Below are 21,829 nucleotides of genomic sequence, written 5' to 3'. Positions count from 1 at the left end.
ATTTAAATAGTAGTGTATAATTTTCTACTTTTTAGTGCATCATCACATAAAAGCTTGTTATTAAAACGTTTTTTATGAAATTTTTTATGTTCTATCTTTGGAACAGTTTATTTTGTGATATGGTACATAGATGGATTATAAGTTTGTTAGAATAAGGTCATACAAGTAACATACAAGATCAACTTATCAGAAACAGTTATTGTACGCATTGGAATACGAAATGGGTATTTCGTTTACTGTTTGATTGTATAACGAAACCAGCTAGAGGAAACAAACAGGAATCCAACTGGACACAACAGCTCGAAGTCTTGGATTTCGCAGATCTGCGCTGCCTTCTCGTACACAGTCAACAACAAATGCAGAACTAATTGTACTGGTTAAAGAAGCCGTAGTAACCGGTTTAATGATAGTAGCTGACGCCCATGACGTTCTGATTAGAATCAGCAGCGATAAAACGCGTTTTAACATTCTATGCCAATGTGGAATTCAAATGCATTATTACAAAAATTCAATCAGAATCTATAGTTTAATGTGAAGTCTCTTTTACTGTATGGCTCGGTGCTAGGTTACAGACAGTGGAGAATGCCCCCCTACCCAAAGAGATGCATGAAAAAAACTCTGCAAATGAATTATGCGGTAATGCCTGTGTTTTTATTATAGAGTATAGATGACGTCATTACTATCGTGTATTTTTCGGCATTGGCTTTTTAATTCAATGTTTACTCGAAAATCAATGACGTCATATTATTGTGTGTACTTTCCGGGCTTGAGAATATTTCCTACTATGTGTTCCATGTGATGTTACGTTTAGTATTCGTATTACTGTGAATGTGTTAACTTTGTGTTTTCTCTATAGTAAAAGCGTTCCCAACAGAGTGACAGACAGACAGCGAAACTATTATTATAGAATTCGTTTCACAATACTATTGTAAGATTGAAGTGCGATGTCATTTTATTTTTTGTGAATGAGTGACGATTGAGATTGTGGAGGTAAAAAAATCTTTTTTTCTCTTTTTCTCCTACACCAGAACAAACATACTTCAATACCTTGCAACGGTTTCAGAAGCCACATTTAAAACATACAATAAAATTCTTCACAACCCTCATCTTTTTTCATTTAATTAATCAATTACTATTAATTGCATTTTGTTTGTTTTATATTTATATTTGTAATGAGCAGACGCATAAAAAATGGACTCTGATGTCAACGTTGCTGCAGTAAACCAGTCCAGCGTATCAAGCCCTAAGATGGAAGTCATTGTCATCACCGTGTATTTGAGTATATTCTGTGTTTTCGGAACAGTCGGTAAGTATGATAAGAAACATCTTAAAAATTCTATCCGACCTATTTCACATTGTCTGGTCGCAACAAAAGTGCTACCTGCTGAGCCCAGCAAGTTTTAACTAACTGAATCCCACCTGTTCATTGCGGGCATTTGCTGCAAAATTAAATATATCTTTATTTTTAAGATATTAGCCACTATCATAATCTTATGTACATATTTTGATTAAGCTTTTAACTAAGCCTTCATTATTTCACATTATAAGCCGCCAGTGTCATTTCGCACTTTCTCGCACTTCCGTCATTCAGTCATCGGTATAGCCTCTTTGTCTTCGTTTTTTTTAAGTTGGAGAATGTGGTCATCCAAGTGGAAGTCTCTCCTTGTGCGCGGACGCCCGGATAAACATGTTGTTTGGTGGCGGTTTAAATAATGCCGCGGTTGGGGGAGAAGGGATATCTAGGCGGACGTTCATGAGAGCGATGGGCCATATTATTTGTACCGTAGCTTAAAAGCGCACCCCCCCCCCCTTAAGGAAAGGCCAGGGCGCTTTACTGTAATAGTCTGTTTTCTTAACTTCGACTGTATAAAATTAAGTAGCGCAGCTCAAAACCTTAAGGTTGGCGCCTGGGCTGCTGCCGCACCCGCTCTTCCTTAGCTACGCCTCTGTTCAGGCGTATACAACATCTTTCTTTATGTAGAGAGGAGCGTAGGGGAAGGCTGGGCAAATGGGAGAGATTTTTCATATATATATATTTTTTAAACTACCAATAATTATGAATCTGAATATTTCAAAACCTTCTTCATCTTCTTTCAGCAGCTAGAACGGCTGTTTCCCTTTTTTTAAAACCAATGCTTAAGTTTTTTGTTTCACGCTTTTGCAGATCTGTTTGTTGGATTCATATCTTCCACTTCTGCTGTTTCGTAAATCCCACATTTGTAGTTTCATACTTCCACATCATTTGTTGTTTTAAACCTCCCATGTCTATTTTTTACTGTGACCTTGCTGTGTTGTGACAGCTTTGGTGGTCCAATACCCTCAGAGTTACGCCGGCGGTAGCATAGCTCCAGACAGGTCCATTACGAAAGAGACAAGACAAAAGGTGCATCAACCTCCCCAAGATTTTGGGGTTTTGCGATAGGACGAAAATCTGGCCATGGGAAAAAACGCCGTCACAGAAACCGATGAAGACACAAAACCACAAAACACTGTAAGAGACTAGAGGAGAGCTCAACAAAGGAGATTTAGGAAGAGGGGCGGTGAAAGTCAAGTGAATCCAGCAATGCCGACTACTCTCTCAAACCAATGAGAAAGAAACATTTCCTCATCCAACAGACACCTCTTGGGAAAATGAAATGTCCGAATTCTGTAAGAACCTCAAGATGCTAAACTATAAAGCTACATATTCTGGGACCAAGTGAAGTACGTTTGGACAGTTTTGGACTGACTAGATTACAATCAGGTGAAACTCTTCTTTTCTCTGGAAAGGCAGAAAAAAATAATTCGTAAAGAACGTTTGAATAACAAACTTTTATTTAAACAACTATAAAGAAAAGTGTGGGTCACCAATACCTTTACTAATATTTAGGAAGAGCAGGGGCGTAGCGAGGGGGGGGGCGAGGGGTGCGGACCGCACCGGGTGACACCATTTAGGGGGGTGACACCAAGGCAAAAAATAGCAAAATATATAGAGAAAAACTTGAGGGGGGGGGGGTGCAAATCGAAAGTTTGAGGGGGGGGGGGGGGTGTGCAAATCGAAAACTTGAGGGGGGGGGGGTGCAAATCGAAAACTTGAGGGGGGGTGCAAATCGAAAGTTTGAGGGGGGGGGGGGGTGCAAATCAAAAATTTGTCCCCGGGAAGGGTCGCTACGCCTCTGGGGGGGTGACACCATTAAGTGCCGCACCGGGTGACACCCGAGTCGCTACGCCACTGAGGAAGAGACCCACGCTTTCCTTTATAGTTATTTAAATAGTAGTGTATAATTTATTTTCTACTTTTTAGTGCATCATTTACATAAAAGCTTGTTATTAAAACGTTTTTCGTGAGTATTTTTTCAGTACTTTTAAAAAATCTAAACAGAATTACATGACTAAAAACCAAGGCGCATCTAAAGAACATGATAACGCGCGTATAATAGTGCTGAATAGTTGGATAAGACGTGATGACGCCCTATTGAACGTGATGACGCGTGTATAATAGCGCGGAATAGCCTACTAATTTGGACACAATTTTAATTAATTCATAACAAATTAAATTAGCATCCATTAAGTCAAATTTAATGTCACATTGCATTGTCTTCATGTCTTGACCCCCCCTTGCCAAATTTGAACCGAATCTGTCAGTTAAAAAGTGCCCAAAATTTGACTCGGACGTTTCTATCTAGACAGACAGACAAACTGACGACAGACTTACGACTGACTGTCGATAGACAGACTGAGGAAGGAAGTTAAATAAAAGCTAGTAAAAAAGAAATAGACACCTACGAAAATGCAGTAGCAATCTTTCTAAGCAGAGATGTATTTAAAAGCCTCTTGGAGTGGGAACACGTCTCAGAACAGATAATGAAAGCCAAATTCTTTTCAAAATTCAAGAATGTACACCTCATCATGTGCTATACCCCAACCAAATTTACATCTGAAGAAGAAGAGAAAAAAAAGACATTCTATGAACAACTACAATGTATGTAGTACCTACGAATGCGAAAATTGGTAATGTTAATCAAGAGATTAATTTAAAAAATGGGCACACACAGATTCGGCGGCACAAATGAAAATAGAAAGTTGTATGCTGACTGGTGATAAGAGGCTGCATCTTTCCATACAAAATATGTCACAAAACAAAAACCCTAATTAACCATATTACTAAAAGTAGAAATTGGAGAAGCACATTACTAGATGAACGAGCAAGAAGAGGATCAGATATTGGATCAAACCACAATTTGGTGGTCGCAAATCTAAAACTAAAGCTGGCATACCATAAACGAGACCTAGAGAAACTAAAGAACACACAGACAAGATTTTTCGCTCTGCACCCTGATAAAATGAGGAAGCCATAGACAAAACGTGGGATAATTTAAAAGAAGCTATCATAAAAAATGTAATGAAGTGTTACGCCATGAACCCAACAACAAGAAAAAAACATTGAATTAGAAACGAGAAGTGGCATTGAAAATGAATTTAGAAATAAACGTCCTCGAATATTCTTATGTAACACTTAGGGGGATGGCAACTCGGGATATAGAAATGCTTTTTAATACATTTTTAATTACTTAAACTTTAAATTTTTTCATAAAAAACGTTTTAATAACAAGCTTTTATGTAATAATGCTCTAAAAAGTAGAAAATAAACTATACACCACTATTTAAAGAACTATAAAGAAAAGCGTGGATCACTTTGGTATCTAATGGATACCTTTACTAATATTTACGAAGAGACCCACGCTTTCCTTTATAGTAATTTAAATAGTAGTGTATAATTTATTTTCTATTTTTTAGTCCATTATTACATAAAAGCTTGATATTAAAACGTTTTTTATGAATTTTTTTAGTACTTTGCATGTTTTTATTTACAATAGAGTTGCATGACTAAAAAACCATTGCGCACCTATTTAACGTGATGAGACCCTATGGAACGTGATGACGCGTGTCAAATAGCGCTGAGTAGTTGGATAGAACTGCCTACAAATTTGGTCAAAATTTTAATTAATTCATAAAAAATCAGGCGACTAATTAAGTCAAATTGAATGTCATGATGCTGGTTATTTAGCGCCCTAGGCAAAACTTATTAAAACGCCCCCCCCCCCCCCGCAATTTCATTCCTGCCCCATTTATATATATATATATATATATATATATATATATATATATATATATATATATATATATATATATATATATATATATATATATATATATATATATATATATATATATATGTTACCGAGTCTATTCGCAGCGCCAAATGTTACCGAGTCTATTTACTTGTGCTATCTTTGACCAGCACACAACATCAACCACAATACAGATACTCGGAAGTGCAGGTTTACATATATCTCTTTATTACATGAATCAATAGAAATGCTCCACATAGCAATGCATCAATGTTCCACAAGAATACAATGAACCAACTGACCCCCACTGTCCTCACTAGTTCTCACACATCAGAATACACGAGTCCATGGTTCGGGCTTCCAAACCTATTCTCACAAATCAAAACACGTCTCTACAGTTCAGTCTTCAACTTCTTTTCTGCTCTTCTGTCCTGCAGTCTTATTATATCCCTCGTATTCGTAATCGTTTCTATCCGTTGCATCATAACTATCAACTCCGCACTTCTGTCGTATCGCTTCCCAACTACGCAGTGGCTTTGTATTTGTTATCAGTCCACACCACCTGCATCCGTTGCATCAGCCCAGTTTGGCCTTGATCGTGTCTTAATTGACAGACTGTACTGCGTTCTTATCAATCGTCTTTAGTAACTACACTAGTTACATCCACCCCCGCCGTTTTTTTTGTGTGTTCTGAACCACAAACAATGTTTGGCAGGTGCACTTCACCAATGTCAAACGTAACACCATAAAAAAAAATTACTGTTCTACTTACTGTCAATGTCGTCACATTCATAAAAGATTGACAGTTATCCCTATTTCGAAATATTAACTGTGTCTACATCATATTCCTCAGACACAAAGCAGTTCTACAATTCACATCCACCCCCGCCGTTTTTTCGTTTGGTGTCATCACCAGTTCACTTTTATAGCTTTTGAACAGTCTGTCCTCATACCAGTGCGACCATGAAAGAATTGATGGTTGCTGACGAAAAATTTCGTATTCTTTCTGTTCCTCAAACTTCTCCGCGGACCACTTATCTGATATTCTACTGTCTCTCTACTTCTGGGAGGACCGGGATCCTCATTGTTGCAGTTATCCTCCACTTGTGTATCGCTGTTGTGCTGTTGATGGTGACATGGTTCCGGGATGGGTATGTGAATTTCCGTGTAAGTTTCTGGTTCCCTAATTGTCTTAGTTTTCTTTGTGTGTAAATGCTCTTCTTGACTATGCCAATATTTCTTTAATTGAGTAATATTCGCCCAACGATCCGGTTTGGTGTGATTGGTGGGTCTTACTTTAAAGGGGCCACCGGCTACTTTAGGCATCTCCACGACTTGCCATACCTCCTGTCCCCAGAAGTCGTGGATTTTGTTTCTGCCTAATGGGTGGCTACACAGTAATACTTTGTCGTTCAGTTGGAGTGGCGGGTCTTTTGTCTGTACCAGCGGTTCTCTTCGCCGTGCTTCATGTTCTACTCTTTCTTGTACCACCCTGTACATTTCTCTAATTCGTCTCATATGTTCATTCACATATTCCAGTGCGGTGTATGAGCCAGTCATGCTTTCCTTTTTTTTCTAGGAACAAGTCAAGAGGGAGTCGAGCCTCCCGTCCGAACAGTAACATATGTGGCGAAAGGCCGGTTGTGGCATGGGGGGTGCAGTTGTATAGGTATACCAACTCTGGGAGAAAATCAGGCCAACGTTTTTTTTGTTCAGGTTCTAGAGTACGCAGCAAATCATGCATGCTGCGGTTGAACCGCTCGCACTGTCCGTTTCCTTTAGGATTATATGTGGTTGTTCTAGATTTGTTGATCCCGTAGTGGCTGCACAGTTGGTTAATTACTTCTGACTCAAAGGCCCTTCCTTGGTCAGAGTGTAATTGTCTTGGTATACCATATTTGATGAACCAGTGTTCTATTAAGACCTTTGCCACTGTTTTGGCCGTCTGGTCTCGTGTGGGCACCGCGACAGTCCATTTGGTGAATACGTCAGTCATCACCAACACATGTTCCGTCCCATCCGATGATTGCTCCAACGACGTAAAGTCCATAGCCACAATCTCTAGGGGTTTTGTCGCCAGTAGGTGTCCTGATGGCTGTCTCATTTTGACAACTGGCATTTTCGCATGCTGCATATTTGTATTAGATCGAAGCAATTCAAGTTCATCTGTATAATTCTTCACTTCATTTTCTTTTTCTGTATTCACTGATTTAAGATTCTCAATAGAAATGTGCAAAACTTCTACTTCTTTTTCTTTATCTGCTATAAGACATGTATTATTTTCAACCTTTTTCATTAGTTCTAATACTTACTTTTCTAACTGTTGATTCAATAGCCTTTCTTTGTCTATCATTTCTTCTAGTTTGCCAACACTGTTCTGTTGTCTAATATTTTTATTTTCTTCTTCAGATAACAGACACTCTAAAGATGAACATTTCTTCTGTGCTTTTAATTTGCATGAACTTTCCCTATCCAGTTTCATGGTTAACATTAAGATCTCATTATTAAGTCTACCAATTTCCTCCTTATCATCATTTTTCTCAGCCAACAAATTGTTCACTTGAAACTTTTTAACATCCAAGTTCATTTCACAGTTCATTTTTTCTATTATTAACAAGTCTTTTGAATTCTTAAGTTCTTCCACCAAGGCTATAGTATCTGTTAGCTTAGTTTCACAATTCTGAAGTTCAGAACGCTTCAAATCTAATTTTTCTTGTGTAATTTGAAGTTCTTTTTCAATATCTGATAATTTCTCTTCAAGTCTTGTTTGAGACTCTTTCATTTCTTGTTCCATTTTGTTTCTTAGGCCATAACCTTGCCCCTCTGTAGCCTGGCCCTGCCTTACAGAGGGCGATCGTTTCCCTGACAGTACCGTGCAATATGTCCGGGCTGTGAGCAGTACAGGCAGATTGGTCGACCGTCAGCTGTCCACTGGGGTGATAGGTTTGCAGGTCGCGGATGTCCAACCTGTCTATGTCCTGTCCAGTTTTTGCCGTGGTTATCTGTTCTTGACCTACTTTCTAACCTCTCCAACCGTTGGTCAACCTTAACCAGGTGAGCCAACAGTTGAGCCATCATGGTTTCCATCGTGCTGGTCCCTGTAGGTGGTGATTGTTTCTGTTCTGGCACAGAGATTTTGTCTACCGAGCAGTTCGATTCGTCCTCATACTCTGACCTGCGGATCGCTGAGTTCCTGACCTGAAGGAATGTCAACTGTGGGTCCTTGTACACCTCCTCTTTCAAATATCTTTTTAACATAGGGGCTGCTAACCCTTCGATAAAATGATCCCTCAGCAGGCGCGCATATATGTCGGGTGTTTTGCCTTTTACAGCTTCAAAGGCCCTGTTCATTCGGTGTGAATATTCCATCACACTCTCCGCCAGTCTCTGTTTTATACCTACGAACACCGATAGCAGTTGAGACCCCGACCGTCTCTCCACAAAGGTCTCCACAATTAGATCTAGCACCTTATTTGGGTCTTTCTGCAGGTCTTTATCGTGGCATTCGACCTCCGCCCTAACCGTCTCCCCTATACTGCTCATCAACACCCTTAATCTTTCCTCTGGTGACATGTATCTCGAGGCCCAGGCAGCTTTCACCTCTTCACTGAATCTGTTAGTTAAGGTTGAATCACAGTCTCCATAAAATTTGTTTATGTGGGACTCTCTGGGCAGGACCACAATATGGGTCGGCTTTTCGTCCAAATTAGACATTTTAATTTTTTTCTGTCCTGGTCCATCTGGAGGCAAGGGGTCCTCTTCACTGCTGCCTATCTCTGGGCTATCTTTATCTGGCTCAGATTGTTGGGCCAGCAGGAGTTTTTGTTTTTTTCTGATATTTAAAATACCACTCTTGCGTCTGTCATTCACATTAAGGAAAAATGTTGCAGCTATGCAGCAGATAGTGTTGCCTAAAAGGAAGATCATTACATATTTCCAGTGTCGAAGAGTTACATCTATATCTTGGTTGTCATCTTTGCCTAGTATTTGTCCAACAACCAAGTTGGAGATGCCAATGCCAATCATCTGGATGCTGGTGGTCAGGCCCATAGCTGTCCCCAGGGTAGTTGGTGCTACAACTAGGGGTATACTGGGCCACATACTTGCAGCAGCAAAAGAGCATGTGACACCAAGCCACAAAGTGCAAACTATTGGAGGAACATAGCCGAAGGCCAGCAGACCAAACACAGGAATAGTCAAGACAGCAGTGGACATTGCCATGTAGCCTCTCTTGCCAAAAACATCAATCAATCCTCCAAGAAAAGGGGGCACAACCATTGATACATCATAAATAGCTCCAGCTATATATGAAGAAGTGGTTTTATCAATACCATACTTTGTTTTTATAAATTTGCTGGCATCAGCAACAAAAGGAAAAAACTCCATTGTCGAAAAACATAATGGACAGTACAACAGCCAGAATGATAATGAAAGGTGTCTCATATCTGTTATTTTCAATTTCCTAGATTCTAATTTCAGTTTTCCTTTTATATATTTTCTTTAAATAAAAAGACCTTTCCTACCGTTTATGTAAGAATACTTTTCCCTGTTCCTGATTGTCCGAATTCACACACAAAACACAGTTATAAACCAGGTTGACAATGGGTGCCACTAACGGCTGGTCTAGTTGAATTCAGCTACTCGCAGCGCCAAATGTTACCGAGTCTATTCGCAGCGCCAAATGTTACCGAGTCTATTTACTTGTGCTATCTTTGACCAGCACACAACATCAACCACAATACAGATACTCGGAAGTGCAGGTTTACATTTATCTCTTTATTACATGAATCAATAGAAATGCTCCACATAGCAATGCATCAATGTTCCACAAGAATACAATGAACCAACTGACCTCCACTGTCCTCACTAGTTCTCAAACATCAGAATACACGAGTCCATGGTTCGGGCTTCCAAACCTATTCTCACAAATCAAAACACGTCTCTACAGTTCAGTCTTCAACTTCTTTTCTGCTCTTCTGTCCTGCAGTCTTATTATATCCCTCGTATTCGTAATCGTTTCTATCCGTTGCATCATAACTATCAACTCCGCACTTCTGTCGTATCGCTTCCCAACTACGCAGTGGCTTTGTATTCGTTATCAGTCCACACCACCTGCATCCGTTGTATCAGCCCAGTTTGGCCTTGATCGTGTCTTAGTTGACAGACTGTATTGCGTTCTTATCAATCGTCTTTAGTAACTACACTAGTTACATATATATAAAGACTGCCTCACTAAATTCTAAATTAAATCTTTTCATTGCAAATTATGTCCATCAGGAGACAACAAACCACTCAGAGATAGGCTCGAACTCATTTCTGGCCATGAGTAATCAAGTTTTAAAATTACTCATTTACGCCCAACGAAAATTATGAATGGTGTTCCTTCTTATTTGGCAAGTTGGTCAAAGACCATGAATCAAGGAAACTTGATATGTGTAATGGTTTCCCGCGGTTTTTTTTCGGTTTTTTTTTTTTCGTTTTTTTTTCTTTTTTTTTCTTTTTCTTTTTTGTTTGTTTGCATTTATACTATGAATTTGGAATCAACTCCTTTTTATAGCTTAGTCGTTCGTTAGGGTGATTAACTTTAATAATTCTTAAGAGAAGAATTTTTAGATTTAATTTGCTTAGTAAAAAATCTATTTTAATTAGTTTTATCGGCACCTCGATTCGACTATTTAAAGGAGAGAATATTTCATGGAAGTGTTTTAAAGATTTGCCTATTTTTCATACTACAACTTATGTATTTGTTTTTTTCTCTAAGTTAAAGTGTGTTTTAGTTACTGTAGAACAATTACTGCTGCAATCCATTAGTTTTTTGTTTTTACAAAACAACTATTCTATCAAGGTGCAAAAAAATATTTTTTTTCTGTCGGATTTTGTCCCCCCCCCCCCTCACTAAACGGCCTGCGTTATGCGCCGACCTAAAAAAAAAAAGGCGTAAACGTGAAAGGTAATAATATAAAGATCTTATAAACAGTCGAAATAAAGAATGTATATATATATATATATATATATATATATATATATATATATATATATATATATATATATATATATATATATATATATATATATATATATATATATATATATATATTATTTATGATCTCAGTACAAATTATCTCAGACAAAAGTACCCGACCCCGCGCGTTGCGCGGGAACAGAAGAAAGTCCGAAATATATAAGAAGGGTTTAACCCCGGGTTACCAATCGTATATTCTTAGACGCGTGACCTTGTTTTGAAAAAGTGAGTTATTTAAATATAAACAATGCCTGCGCTTGGATAATATTATAATTATCGGGACACGGGTTTTCCTACACTACCGCATGAAAACCTTGAGTGTACATTAATCACTCACCGAAATAATGAGGTAGAACACACTTCGGTGACCACCCATGTGTCAGGGACGTAGAGGGGCGCTCTCAGGAGCCCCCACCCCCCGATTACACTACCGCATAGGCGCAGCGTACGGCCCCTGGCTCCTTAAAATTAACAGGCGCCATCGTGCTCATAGGATAACCCAGCGACACAAATGAACAGGATTTTTAGCGCAATTTTCATACTGGACAATTGCGATTATTAACTCGCTATTTCTGGATGGATGGATGGATGTGCGCAGCTTTAAGTCGTATCTCCTCCTCAACGAAGCAATATCGAGGACTGAAAAAATTCCAGGAATTCCTTCCTGGATTTCCCGGAAAAGCCAAAAAACCTAGGAAAAAAATGCAACCAGACCACTTAGCGACTTGAAACATTTACCAATCAATTCCTGCAAAAATTTAGAACAATATTGCCGAAGAAAGATTTCAAAAATATCCTTTCGTTCGGTCACAAAAAATTAATTAAGGAAATTGCGTTTAAATTGTCACTAGACTTTTTATTAACTTGTTTTCTCTAACATGTAAAAAAAATATTTGACGTGTTTTAAACATCAGTGTGACTGATGCAATATGCTAGCGTTACTAATGGTCTATTATTAGATGCTCGATCTCAATTACTGACTAGATTGTCTAACAATAGGTGCTTATTGCACCCCCCGATTACACTACCGCATAGGCGCTGTGTACGACCCCTGGCTCCTTAAAACTAACAGGCGCCATCGTGCCGAATAGCATCCTGTTAATAATGATGCAGATTTCGTCATTCGCTAAAGTGACACAAATGAACAGGATTTTTTTCTTTAACACGTAAAAAAAGTATTTGACGTGTTTTAAACATCAGTGTGACTGATGCAATATGCTAGCGTTACTAATGGTCTATTATTATATGCTCGATCTCAATTTCTGACTGGATTGTCTAATAATAGATGATTATTGCATCATTCGCAAAGTGACGAAACTCTACAGTAGGCTCCTCATATTCAAAAAGCTATTTTTTTTTTCATCTTTGGCAAGGTGACGAAACTGTACAGAAGCATTTCCTCGCGTTACAAAGTTATTTTTAGAAGCCTGTTGTAGTTTTACCGCTGAATATAGTAGTACCCCTTACTCGCTATGCAGGACGCTCGATTAACGGATGCCAAGTGCCAACATAGGCGCTCTAAAACTCTGGGTGCCAATCCGTGTATTGACGAAAGTTGTACCCTATATGGCGTCGCCCATAAGAAACTTTAGTTTTCTTTTTCGCAGAAATATTCTCGGGAGTATTCTCATCTATTCCCTAAAGTTTCATGGCAATCGGATGAACCGCATCGAGTTTTATTTTTTATATATCGTGTATAGAGAAAAAAAAATCGCTCCCACCCCCCCGCAGGGGGGGGGGTGCGCCGCCATTGCAATATTAAACAATATTTTTTTTTTTGCAGAACCCTACCATTGAGTGATCTAATCATCTCCCCAAAGTTTCATGGTGCACGGATGAACGGTGTGAAACCGATATAGACTTTTATTTTTATAAACCGTATATAGAGAAAAATCGCAGCCTCCCGTGGCGCCGCCCTTGCAAAATTAAAAAAAGGATTTTTTTTACAGAACTCTTCCCTGAATTGTTCTAATCAACTACCCCAAAGTGTCATGGCTATCGGATAACGGTGTCACACCAAAATCGACTTTTTATTTTTATATACCATATATAGAGAAAATTGCACGTTCCTGTGGCGCCGCCCTTGCAAAATTAAAAATTATTTGTTTACAGAACCCTTCCCTAGAGTGTTATAATTAACTCCCCAAAGTTTCATGGCTATCGGATGAACAGTGTCACCGCAATTCACTTTTATTATTTTTATAAACCGTATATAGATGAAAATCGCACCCTCCCGTGGCGCCGCCCTTGCGAAATTAAAAATTATTTTTTTACAGAACCCTTCCCTAGAGTATTATAATGAACTCCCCAAAGTTTCATGCCTATCGGATGAGCGATGCCAAACCAAAATCAACTTTTATTTTTATATACGGTATATAGAAAAAAAACAAATCGCGCCCTACCGGGGCGCCACCCTTGCGAATTTAAAATTTTCTTTTTCGCAGAAACCTCCCCAGAAATATTCTCAACAACTTCCCAAAGTTTCACGGCGTTGTGATGAGAGGTGTAGTAATGCATAAAGGACAGACGGACAGACAGACAGACAGACAGATACACAAACATACATTGCTTTATATATATATATATATATATATATATATATATATATATATATATATATATATATAATATATAATTTTTTGTGTGTGGGGGGGGGGAATTGACACTATGAAGTGCCGCACCGGGTGACACCCGACCTAGCGACGCCACTAATCAGAGGCAACAACAAAAAGAACCCAAACCATTTTTTGTAGTTGTCCAACGACTAAAAAATAAAATGACAAGACAAGGTAGAAAACCAGAAACTCTGAAGATGTGCGAAGGAATGGGGAACAGCTGAAAAGAGTGACAGAAACCGTCATTGTTTCATACCTACTACATCTGTTGTTTTGTACCTCCAGCACGTGTTGCTATATACTTCCCACATATTTTGTTTCATAACTCCTACGTCTGTCGTTTTGTTTCATACCTCCTACGTCTGTCGCTTTATTTCATACTTCCCACATCTGTAGTTTCATACCTTCCACGTTTCTTGATTGTTTTATACATACCACTTCTGTCGTTTCATACCTCCCAGATCTGTTCATTCGTACCTTCCTCATCATCTGTTGTTTCATATTTCCACATCTGCCGTTGCATACCTAACATATCTGTTGTTTTGTTTCATAGTAGTGAATTCTTATATGTATACATTTTTATAAACATCATTTTAGTTTTTCTCTTTAGATATTTTTAATATAAAAACTTTCTATTTTAAACTATATTACTTTACATATTTACAAGCAAAAAGCAGTCATGGGCGGAAACTTGCGAACAAAATTAGGTTCACTTCTACCGAAACTATTTATTTCAACTTGAAAAAAAGTATTAATTTTTAATATTATGGAGAAAGATCAAGATCTTCCACTTTTTCTCCTGCATATTAATCATATTACTATTTTAAAAAAGGTCACTACCAAAAAGTTAATAAATTCAATTCTAGACTCTTTCATCTAGATCTTGCTTTTAAAAATGTTTGTTTGCGTTTATGATAAAGCTTGCGTTTATATTTCTATTTATGTTTACGTTTTAGTTTTCGTTTGCATTTATATTTGCGTTTATGTTTGCTTTTATGTCTGCGTATGGATTTATATTTTATTAACCGTCCATATTTACTTATACACATTTCATTGAAAATTTTATATATTCCCAAACCCCCGGGTTCATTAGCACGGTCCTTTACAGATAAGTTTATCTTAAATTCCAGTGCAAGGCCTGGCCGGTACGGCTTGTATACTTCTAAAACTCAGCTATGTTAACAAGTTTGTATATTTATATAATTTTTATTTGTAGCTATCGCTTGATCACAGCAATTGCACTATTTGTAGATCTTTAACATACGTATTTATGTAGTTCTTTTTCTTTTCAAAATATACACACATTTATTCAAGAATTAAATTAATTATAAATTCAAATGTAAAAACACACTTTTAATTATACAACTTTAAATCTAACATATAAAAATGCAATTGACTCGGTGACTCTGTGGTGGAATTGTGGAATAAATGCATTTATTGATCGCCGATGTGTAATATTTTAAAAAGTTTTTTTTTGTACTAACATCTAAATTTATTATTTAAAAACTGAATATTTGATTATTGTCAAACTTTATTTGCATTTTTACAACTTATCATTTTGATTTAAGAAATGAACAAACAAAAAAATTAAATTAAATGTAATACCCTTTTCAAAAATTTCAATTTTGTTTGAAAAAAAATTATTTTTCTTTGTGGTATTTCCTTAAATTACTTACAAAAAAAAAGCAGAAAATGTTAATACTTTGTCTTTTGTTTTGATATATGCGTTTGTGTTTTTGTTTGCATTAATGTTAGTGTTTGTGTTTGTTTTTCTTTTTGCGATTGCTTTTCTGTTTGCGCTTGCTTTTCTGTTTGTGTTTGTGTTTGCGTTTATGTTTGTGTGAAAAGTTTTTTAATGTATTAAAAGCTAACTTTTATGTCGCCTACAGTTTAACTTTACTGATATTATTTTTATTAGATCCCCACAGGGTTATCAATTTTCAATAGAATACGTTTGGCTGATGTTCTAATTCGAGAATATAGTCTTAATGATTTTTTTTTTTTTTTTGCGGAATAACTAAAATCTAGAAATAATCTAAGCCTTGTCGGAGAATTGAAAATTTAAAAAAAATTAATTAGTTAAAATAAAAAACAAGTACAAAAACACAATGAATATTTTTTTTCACTAAACTATTTCAGGCCTTAAATTCGGGCAGATGAGGCTCGTTAGCTGGGGACAGCCACTCTTCTAGGAGAGACAACTCCAAAATCAAACAACTGCTGCCTTGTAGTGTGTTCTTGGTTGGACAAAGGCTATGGAAGCAAACCCATAAAGAAAAGCAGGCTGAAATCGGAGTCAATTGCCTCAATAGCGCATAACTAGTTGACACGTAATCCTTAATTGTGAAGGAAGCATGGTCGAGTCGGCAAAGTTCATGGTTGACAAATTCGAAAAAAGTCTCGAGTTCAAACCCTCTGGCAGATAAGGATCCATCCCTCCCAACACTAAAAATTAAAAACGAAGAAGAAGAAGGCCTTACATCTTTATATAAATCTGTAACATTTAGCTATGAAATAGGTTAAATTAGGATATAATATGTTTAAGGTAGTAGGCTCCAATTTTTTTTTTAAAACAATGTTTGTTATACTCCGCTTGGAAACAATTATTTATGTGGCTATTTAAGGTACATCCTCATAAATGTTTCGATTAAAAGAAAAGTGGTCGGAAAATCTTGGTAATTATCACAACGGTGGCCATCTTGGAAAATGAACATAATTGTAGGATTTCCACCATTTATAAAAAAAATATATCTTAAGCCCAATAAAGAATGAATTTATAATAATCTACCGTATTTTAGAGTACTAAGCAAAAAATTTAAGTCCAGATCTTCAAACTAATTTATTATGAATTTTTAAATTTTAGGTCCGGTATAACACTAAATTTAGGAGAATTTTGGGGTCTTACATTTAGTGTTTTTAACGGAACCACTATTAGAACATTTCTCTCTGTATAGTTATTTAAATTGTAGTGTAGCCTGCTATATACAATTTAAGAAAATAATTTATGTTCGTGTTTTTAATGTATTATTACATAAAAGCTTGTTATTCAAACTTTTTAGGCTAAGTGTGGTGTTACAATTTTAAACCATTATCTATTTTACAATAAAAAATTAATTACAGCAGTAATTTTTATGAACATTCTAGATAAAGGGCGTTTAATTAGCCTGTCACTTGACCTACTTTTTTAGCGTTGTCATGGTAATAATGACTGCCGTTCTAAACATACTGAAAAAATATATTCTAAACTATAGAAAATTATAACTTGCTTTCTACTAAACTAATGTCATTTATGTTTTAAAAATCACGCAGGCTAAAAACAAAACCTATAAAAATTGTTTTCATGAAAACCGTTTTAATAACAAGCTTTTGTGTAGTAATGCACTAAAAAGTAGAAAATAAATTATACACTACTATTTAAATAACTATAAAGAAAAGCGTGGATCACTTTAGTATCTTTTGGATACCTTTACTAATGTTTAGGAAGAGACCCACGCTTTCCTTTATAGTTATTTAAATAGTAGTGTATAATTTATTTTCTACTTTTTAGTGCATTATTACATAAAAGCTTGTTATTAAAACCAGTGGCGTAGCGAGGTCGGGTGACACCCGATGCGGCACTTAATTGTGTCACCCCCCCCCAGAGGCGTAGCGACCCTTCCCGGGGACAAACATTCAAATTTTCGATTTGCACCCCCTCAAACTTTCTATTGCACCCCCCCCCCCCTCAAACTTTCGATTTGGGGGGGGGTGCAGACCGTACCGGGTGACACCATTTAGGGGGGTGACACCAAGACAAAAAATAGCAAAATATATAGAGAAAAACTTGAGGGGGGTACAAATCGAAAGTTTGAGGGAGGGGGGTGCAAATCGAAAGTTTGAGGGGGGGGGGGGGTGCAATAGAAAGTTTGAGGGGGTGCAAATCGAAAATTTGAATGTTTGTCCCCGGGAAGGGTCGCTACGCCTCTGGGGGGTGACACAATTAAGTGCCGCATCGGGTGTCACCCGACCTCGCTACGCCACTGGTTTTAATAACAAGCTTTTATGTAATAATGCACTAAAAAGTAGAAATAAACTATACACTACTATTTAAATAACTATAAAGAAAAGCGTGGATCTATTGGATAACTTAACTAATGTTTAATAAAAGCTTGTAAAAATGACTTGATCGAGACAACAGCTAACAAAGCCCACCCATTTTGCCCGCGGTGTATTTGCATGGGGAGAAATCAAGCAGGCGACACATTTCTGCTGAGCGGCAGTGAATGGTCAATCGCGTCACAACAACAGTCCTTAAAAAAACTAACCCACCCTATCACTGAGTATCAGTCCTATCATCGTAGCCATTTAAAAAACAAACGCGTTTTTTTTCTTCAGAAATCATTTGCTAGGCTACCAAATAAATTTGATAAATAAAATTGGTATCAAATTAAAGGTAATTACATGTAGTTTATATAAGGCCGCAGTTAGTCTAGGTCAGTTTTCGGTCACTCGATTAAAGAGAGTGAACAGCGAACTTTGTCAAGGACAAATTTCTCGCAACCTACCTGCAAGTACCCAATCTAACAGGTGTTAGGAACAAACAAACAAAACACCCATCTCCCACTTTGCTTTTAAAGATATCGTTAGATAGACAAAAAACATGTAAGCTGAGGTGTAGCTTTTTCTAGTGTCTAGTAAAGCTGTCACTCGGATCTGGCGGAACACGGGGCAGGAGAACTATATCCTGTTTCTGTGACCTCAGATAGTGTGGTCAGAACCATGCTCACCCGAAATCGCTGTTTTTAAAAGATAAAAAGATGTTGGCTGAGGTGTGAGTCTTGTTAGATGTGGGGATCTGGCATTTTGTGACGATGCGTGACAGTGGGGAGTTGGAGGGAAAGATAAAAATTGTCAAACAAGCTTTAAGTCATTTATCAATTTCCCCTAAAAACACTGTTATCCAAAGGAAAATGGGTGGTCTAGTAACACTTTAAAATATTTCTTATCTTACAAAAATGATATTCGTAAAATCGATATTCTTACTAGAAACACTTTAAAATATTTTTTTTCTTACAAAAATGATATTCGTAAAATCGATATTCTTACAGGAAACGGCATGGCTTTTTTCATATACTATAGAAAGAGGGAAAAAGGAACATCAACAATTTTTATACTGAGCCTAGCTGTGACGGATTTTCTTACATGTCTTATAGCGATTCCTTTTACCATAACATCTGAACTTCTGAACTTCAAGCATATGTATGATATTGTTTGCAAGGTGAGTCTTTCTAAATGTGGTGCACTTATATTTGACACAAAACCTTACGCAACCTGTTCTTAAATCCCATTAAAGAGGACAATAGAGTATACATTCTTTGAAAACATTCTGATTGAATATTTTCTTCGGCCTAACTTTAAGAGTTGACCATTATTGCTTCACTCCGAACCCTTTCACAATTTTTTGTATCTATATGAATCTCATGGAAAATGTTTTAAATAACAAATAACTGAACAATAGCCATGTCCATCAAACGTCTTTATTTAGGGTACGGATGTAGAATACATTTAAATAGACTTTACTTATGTACCAAGTACGAGTTCATCAAGCTAGCAGCTTTACTACCAAGTATCTGAGTTAACCCGGTGGTTAGCTGAGTAAAATTATATTAGGTTTTGGGCGATTTGTTATGTAAATGTTAATTTTTTTTTTCACTACAGATGTACCTGTTTGTTCAAACATTTAACATCCCCTTATCATCTCTCATCATGGTTGCAATTGGATTTGACCGCTACTTTTGTATCTGTCACCCATTTATGCACGCTGTCACTGTAGCCAGGGCTAAATGGTGTGTTGCTGTCCTTACGCTGATCTCGGCATTGCTTGGTCTGATACCAATGTTGTCACACAGTGTGTATTACAACTCTGCAAAAACTCTGAACATGAGTGTCGACAGCACGCCGGTTTTGCTTACCTCGAGTTTACTTTCAAGACGAATACAAACCGAGAGTCAAGAAGCTTCGTCTGTTATTATTTCAAACGAAACAGATGTATTTACTGGTTTGTATATTCATCCAGCGCCTGGCTTTATTGAAGACAGTATTCAGTATGGTGAGCAAATTGGCTTAGAAAGCAAAGACATATCTATTATAACCTCTACATTAATTCCAATTACCTTATTCAACACGAGTAACAGTTCCAAAGCTATCATCCTCAAAGAAAAAACTTCGTTTGTTCAGGTTAACCAAACAGTATGGGAATTCACCGGAATTTGCAGTCCAACGCATGACATTTTAAGCGAAGAATTCATTGGCAAATATCTAAAGATTTATGCTTCAATATATTTAGTTGAATTTATTGTTTTGGCAATTCTTTATGCTCTAATATATAGATCCATTCTAGTCAGAAGAGCGTGGAAAAGCAAAAGAAAAAGAAGCTGCTATACAAGCTCGAATGGACCAGAAACTGTGGCCGAGGAGACACAGCTTACAAATATCAATGGGACGGCTACAGAAACAGTCTTATTGAAAACTGGACGCATGTCCACTGCAATGAGAGATCGTGCTCTTTATGCCAACATTAAAACAGCAGCAATGTTGTTTGTAGTAACAGTTGTATTTGTAATATCGTTTCTTCCCTCCTGGCTGATGGGTTTAAAACTTCTCCCTTTTAGTACTATTGTCTTCTATATGTTCTATATTAATAATGTAGTTAATCCCATTATATATGCCTTTATGAATCGCTCCTTTCGCGATGACTTAATTCAATTACTGAAGAGTTGCTTTTAATAGCGTGCCTGTCTGTCTACTATAACGCCGGGGGGGGGGGGGAGAGAGCAGGCCGTTAAGGGGGAGCTTTTTTACACCTTGATACACTAGTGGTTTTGTATAATAAAAAAAAACAACAACAGATCAACTACAGCAATGAATGTTCTACAGTAACTACCACACAGTTGCATAAAAAAAACTACCTTCAATATATACACTTCCACGACTCGTTGCTCTTCTTAAATTGTCTAATAGTGGTGCACATGAAGCTCATCTAAATAGTTTTGTACTAAGCAAATAAAAAAAGCAATTTCTTCTCTTAATTATTACTAAAATAAGGCATACTAAAGAATAACATGGCTAACTAAACCGGGAGCGATCTCCCCTAAACTTTCTCGAATATTCTTTCATAAAACAAGTTAATAAAAAGTCTAGTGACAATTTAAGCGCAATTTTTTTATGTTATCCATAACAATTTTTATTTTTTTGTGACCGAACGAAGGGATATTTTTTGCGCTAAAACCCTACACGATGCTCAGTTTAAATCAAAAATATCATCCTAGGCCTACACGATGCTCAGTTTAAAAATTCTTAATTAATTTTTTGTGACCGAACAAAAGGATATTTTTTGAAAACTTTCTTCGGCAATATTGTTCTAAATTATAGCAGAAATCGATTGGTATATGTTTCAAGTCTCTAAGTGGTCTGGTTTCCGAGATATGGGCCAAAAACTGTATGTATTTTTTCTAGGTTTTTTGGCTTTTCCGTGAAATCCAGGAAGGAATTCCGGGAATTTTTTTGGCCCACAATCATCCTAGGAACTTGCTTAACATATTTGCTTTTGGAGCTAGTCCTCGATATTGCTTCGTTGAGGAGGAGATACGACTCAAAGCTGCACACATCCATCCATCCATCCATACAGTTTAAAAATTCTTAATTAATTTTTTGTGACCGAACAAAAGGATATTTTTGAAAACTTTCTTCGGCAATATTGTTCTAAATTATAGCAGAAATCGATTGGTATATGTTTCAAGTCTCTAAGTGGTCTGGTTTCCGAGATATGGGCCAAAAACTGTATGTATTTTTTCTAGGTTTTTTGGCTTTTCCGTGAAATCCAGGAAGGAATTCCGGGAATTTTTTTGGCCCACAATCATCCTAGGAACTTGCTTAACATATTTGCTTTTGGAGCTAGTCCTCGATATTGCTTCGTTGAGGAGGAGATACGACTCAAAGCTGCACACATCCATCCATCCATCCATACAGAAATGACGAGTTAATAATCGCAATTCCTGTAAGGAAATTGCGCTAAAAACAGGGGATGGGAACTCGGGATATAG

General features: G+C 37.1%; 1 protein-coding gene across 1 annotated transcript; it reads left to right on the top strand.

The window, feature by feature from the left end:
• Positions 1 to 1,248: 1,248 nt before the first annotated feature.
• On the top strand, positions 1,249 to 20,513 carry LOC131935686 (neuropeptide Y receptor type 5-like). Its single transcript, XM_059292212.1, has 3 exons — positions 1,249 to 1,306; positions 18,836 to 19,005; positions 19,446 to 20,513. The coding sequence occupies exons 1-3, from the start codon at positions 1,249 to 1,251 to the stop codon at positions 20,511 to 20,513; spliced, it is 1,296 nt and encodes a 431-aa protein (XP_059148195.1).
• The last annotated feature ends 1,316 nt before the right edge of the window (positions 20,514 to 21,829 follow it).

The sequence above is a fragment of the Physella acuta genome, unplaced genomic scaffold (assembly GCF_028476545.2).
Source record: "Physella acuta isolate Inbredline_101_S28 unplaced genomic scaffold, ASM2847654v3 ptg000153l, whole genome shotgun sequence".
NCBI lineage: Eukaryota > Metazoa > Mollusca > Gastropoda > Physidae > Physella > Physella acuta.
Note: the sequence above shows the minus strand (reverse complement) of the source record. Positions and strands in the feature narration are given on the sequence as shown.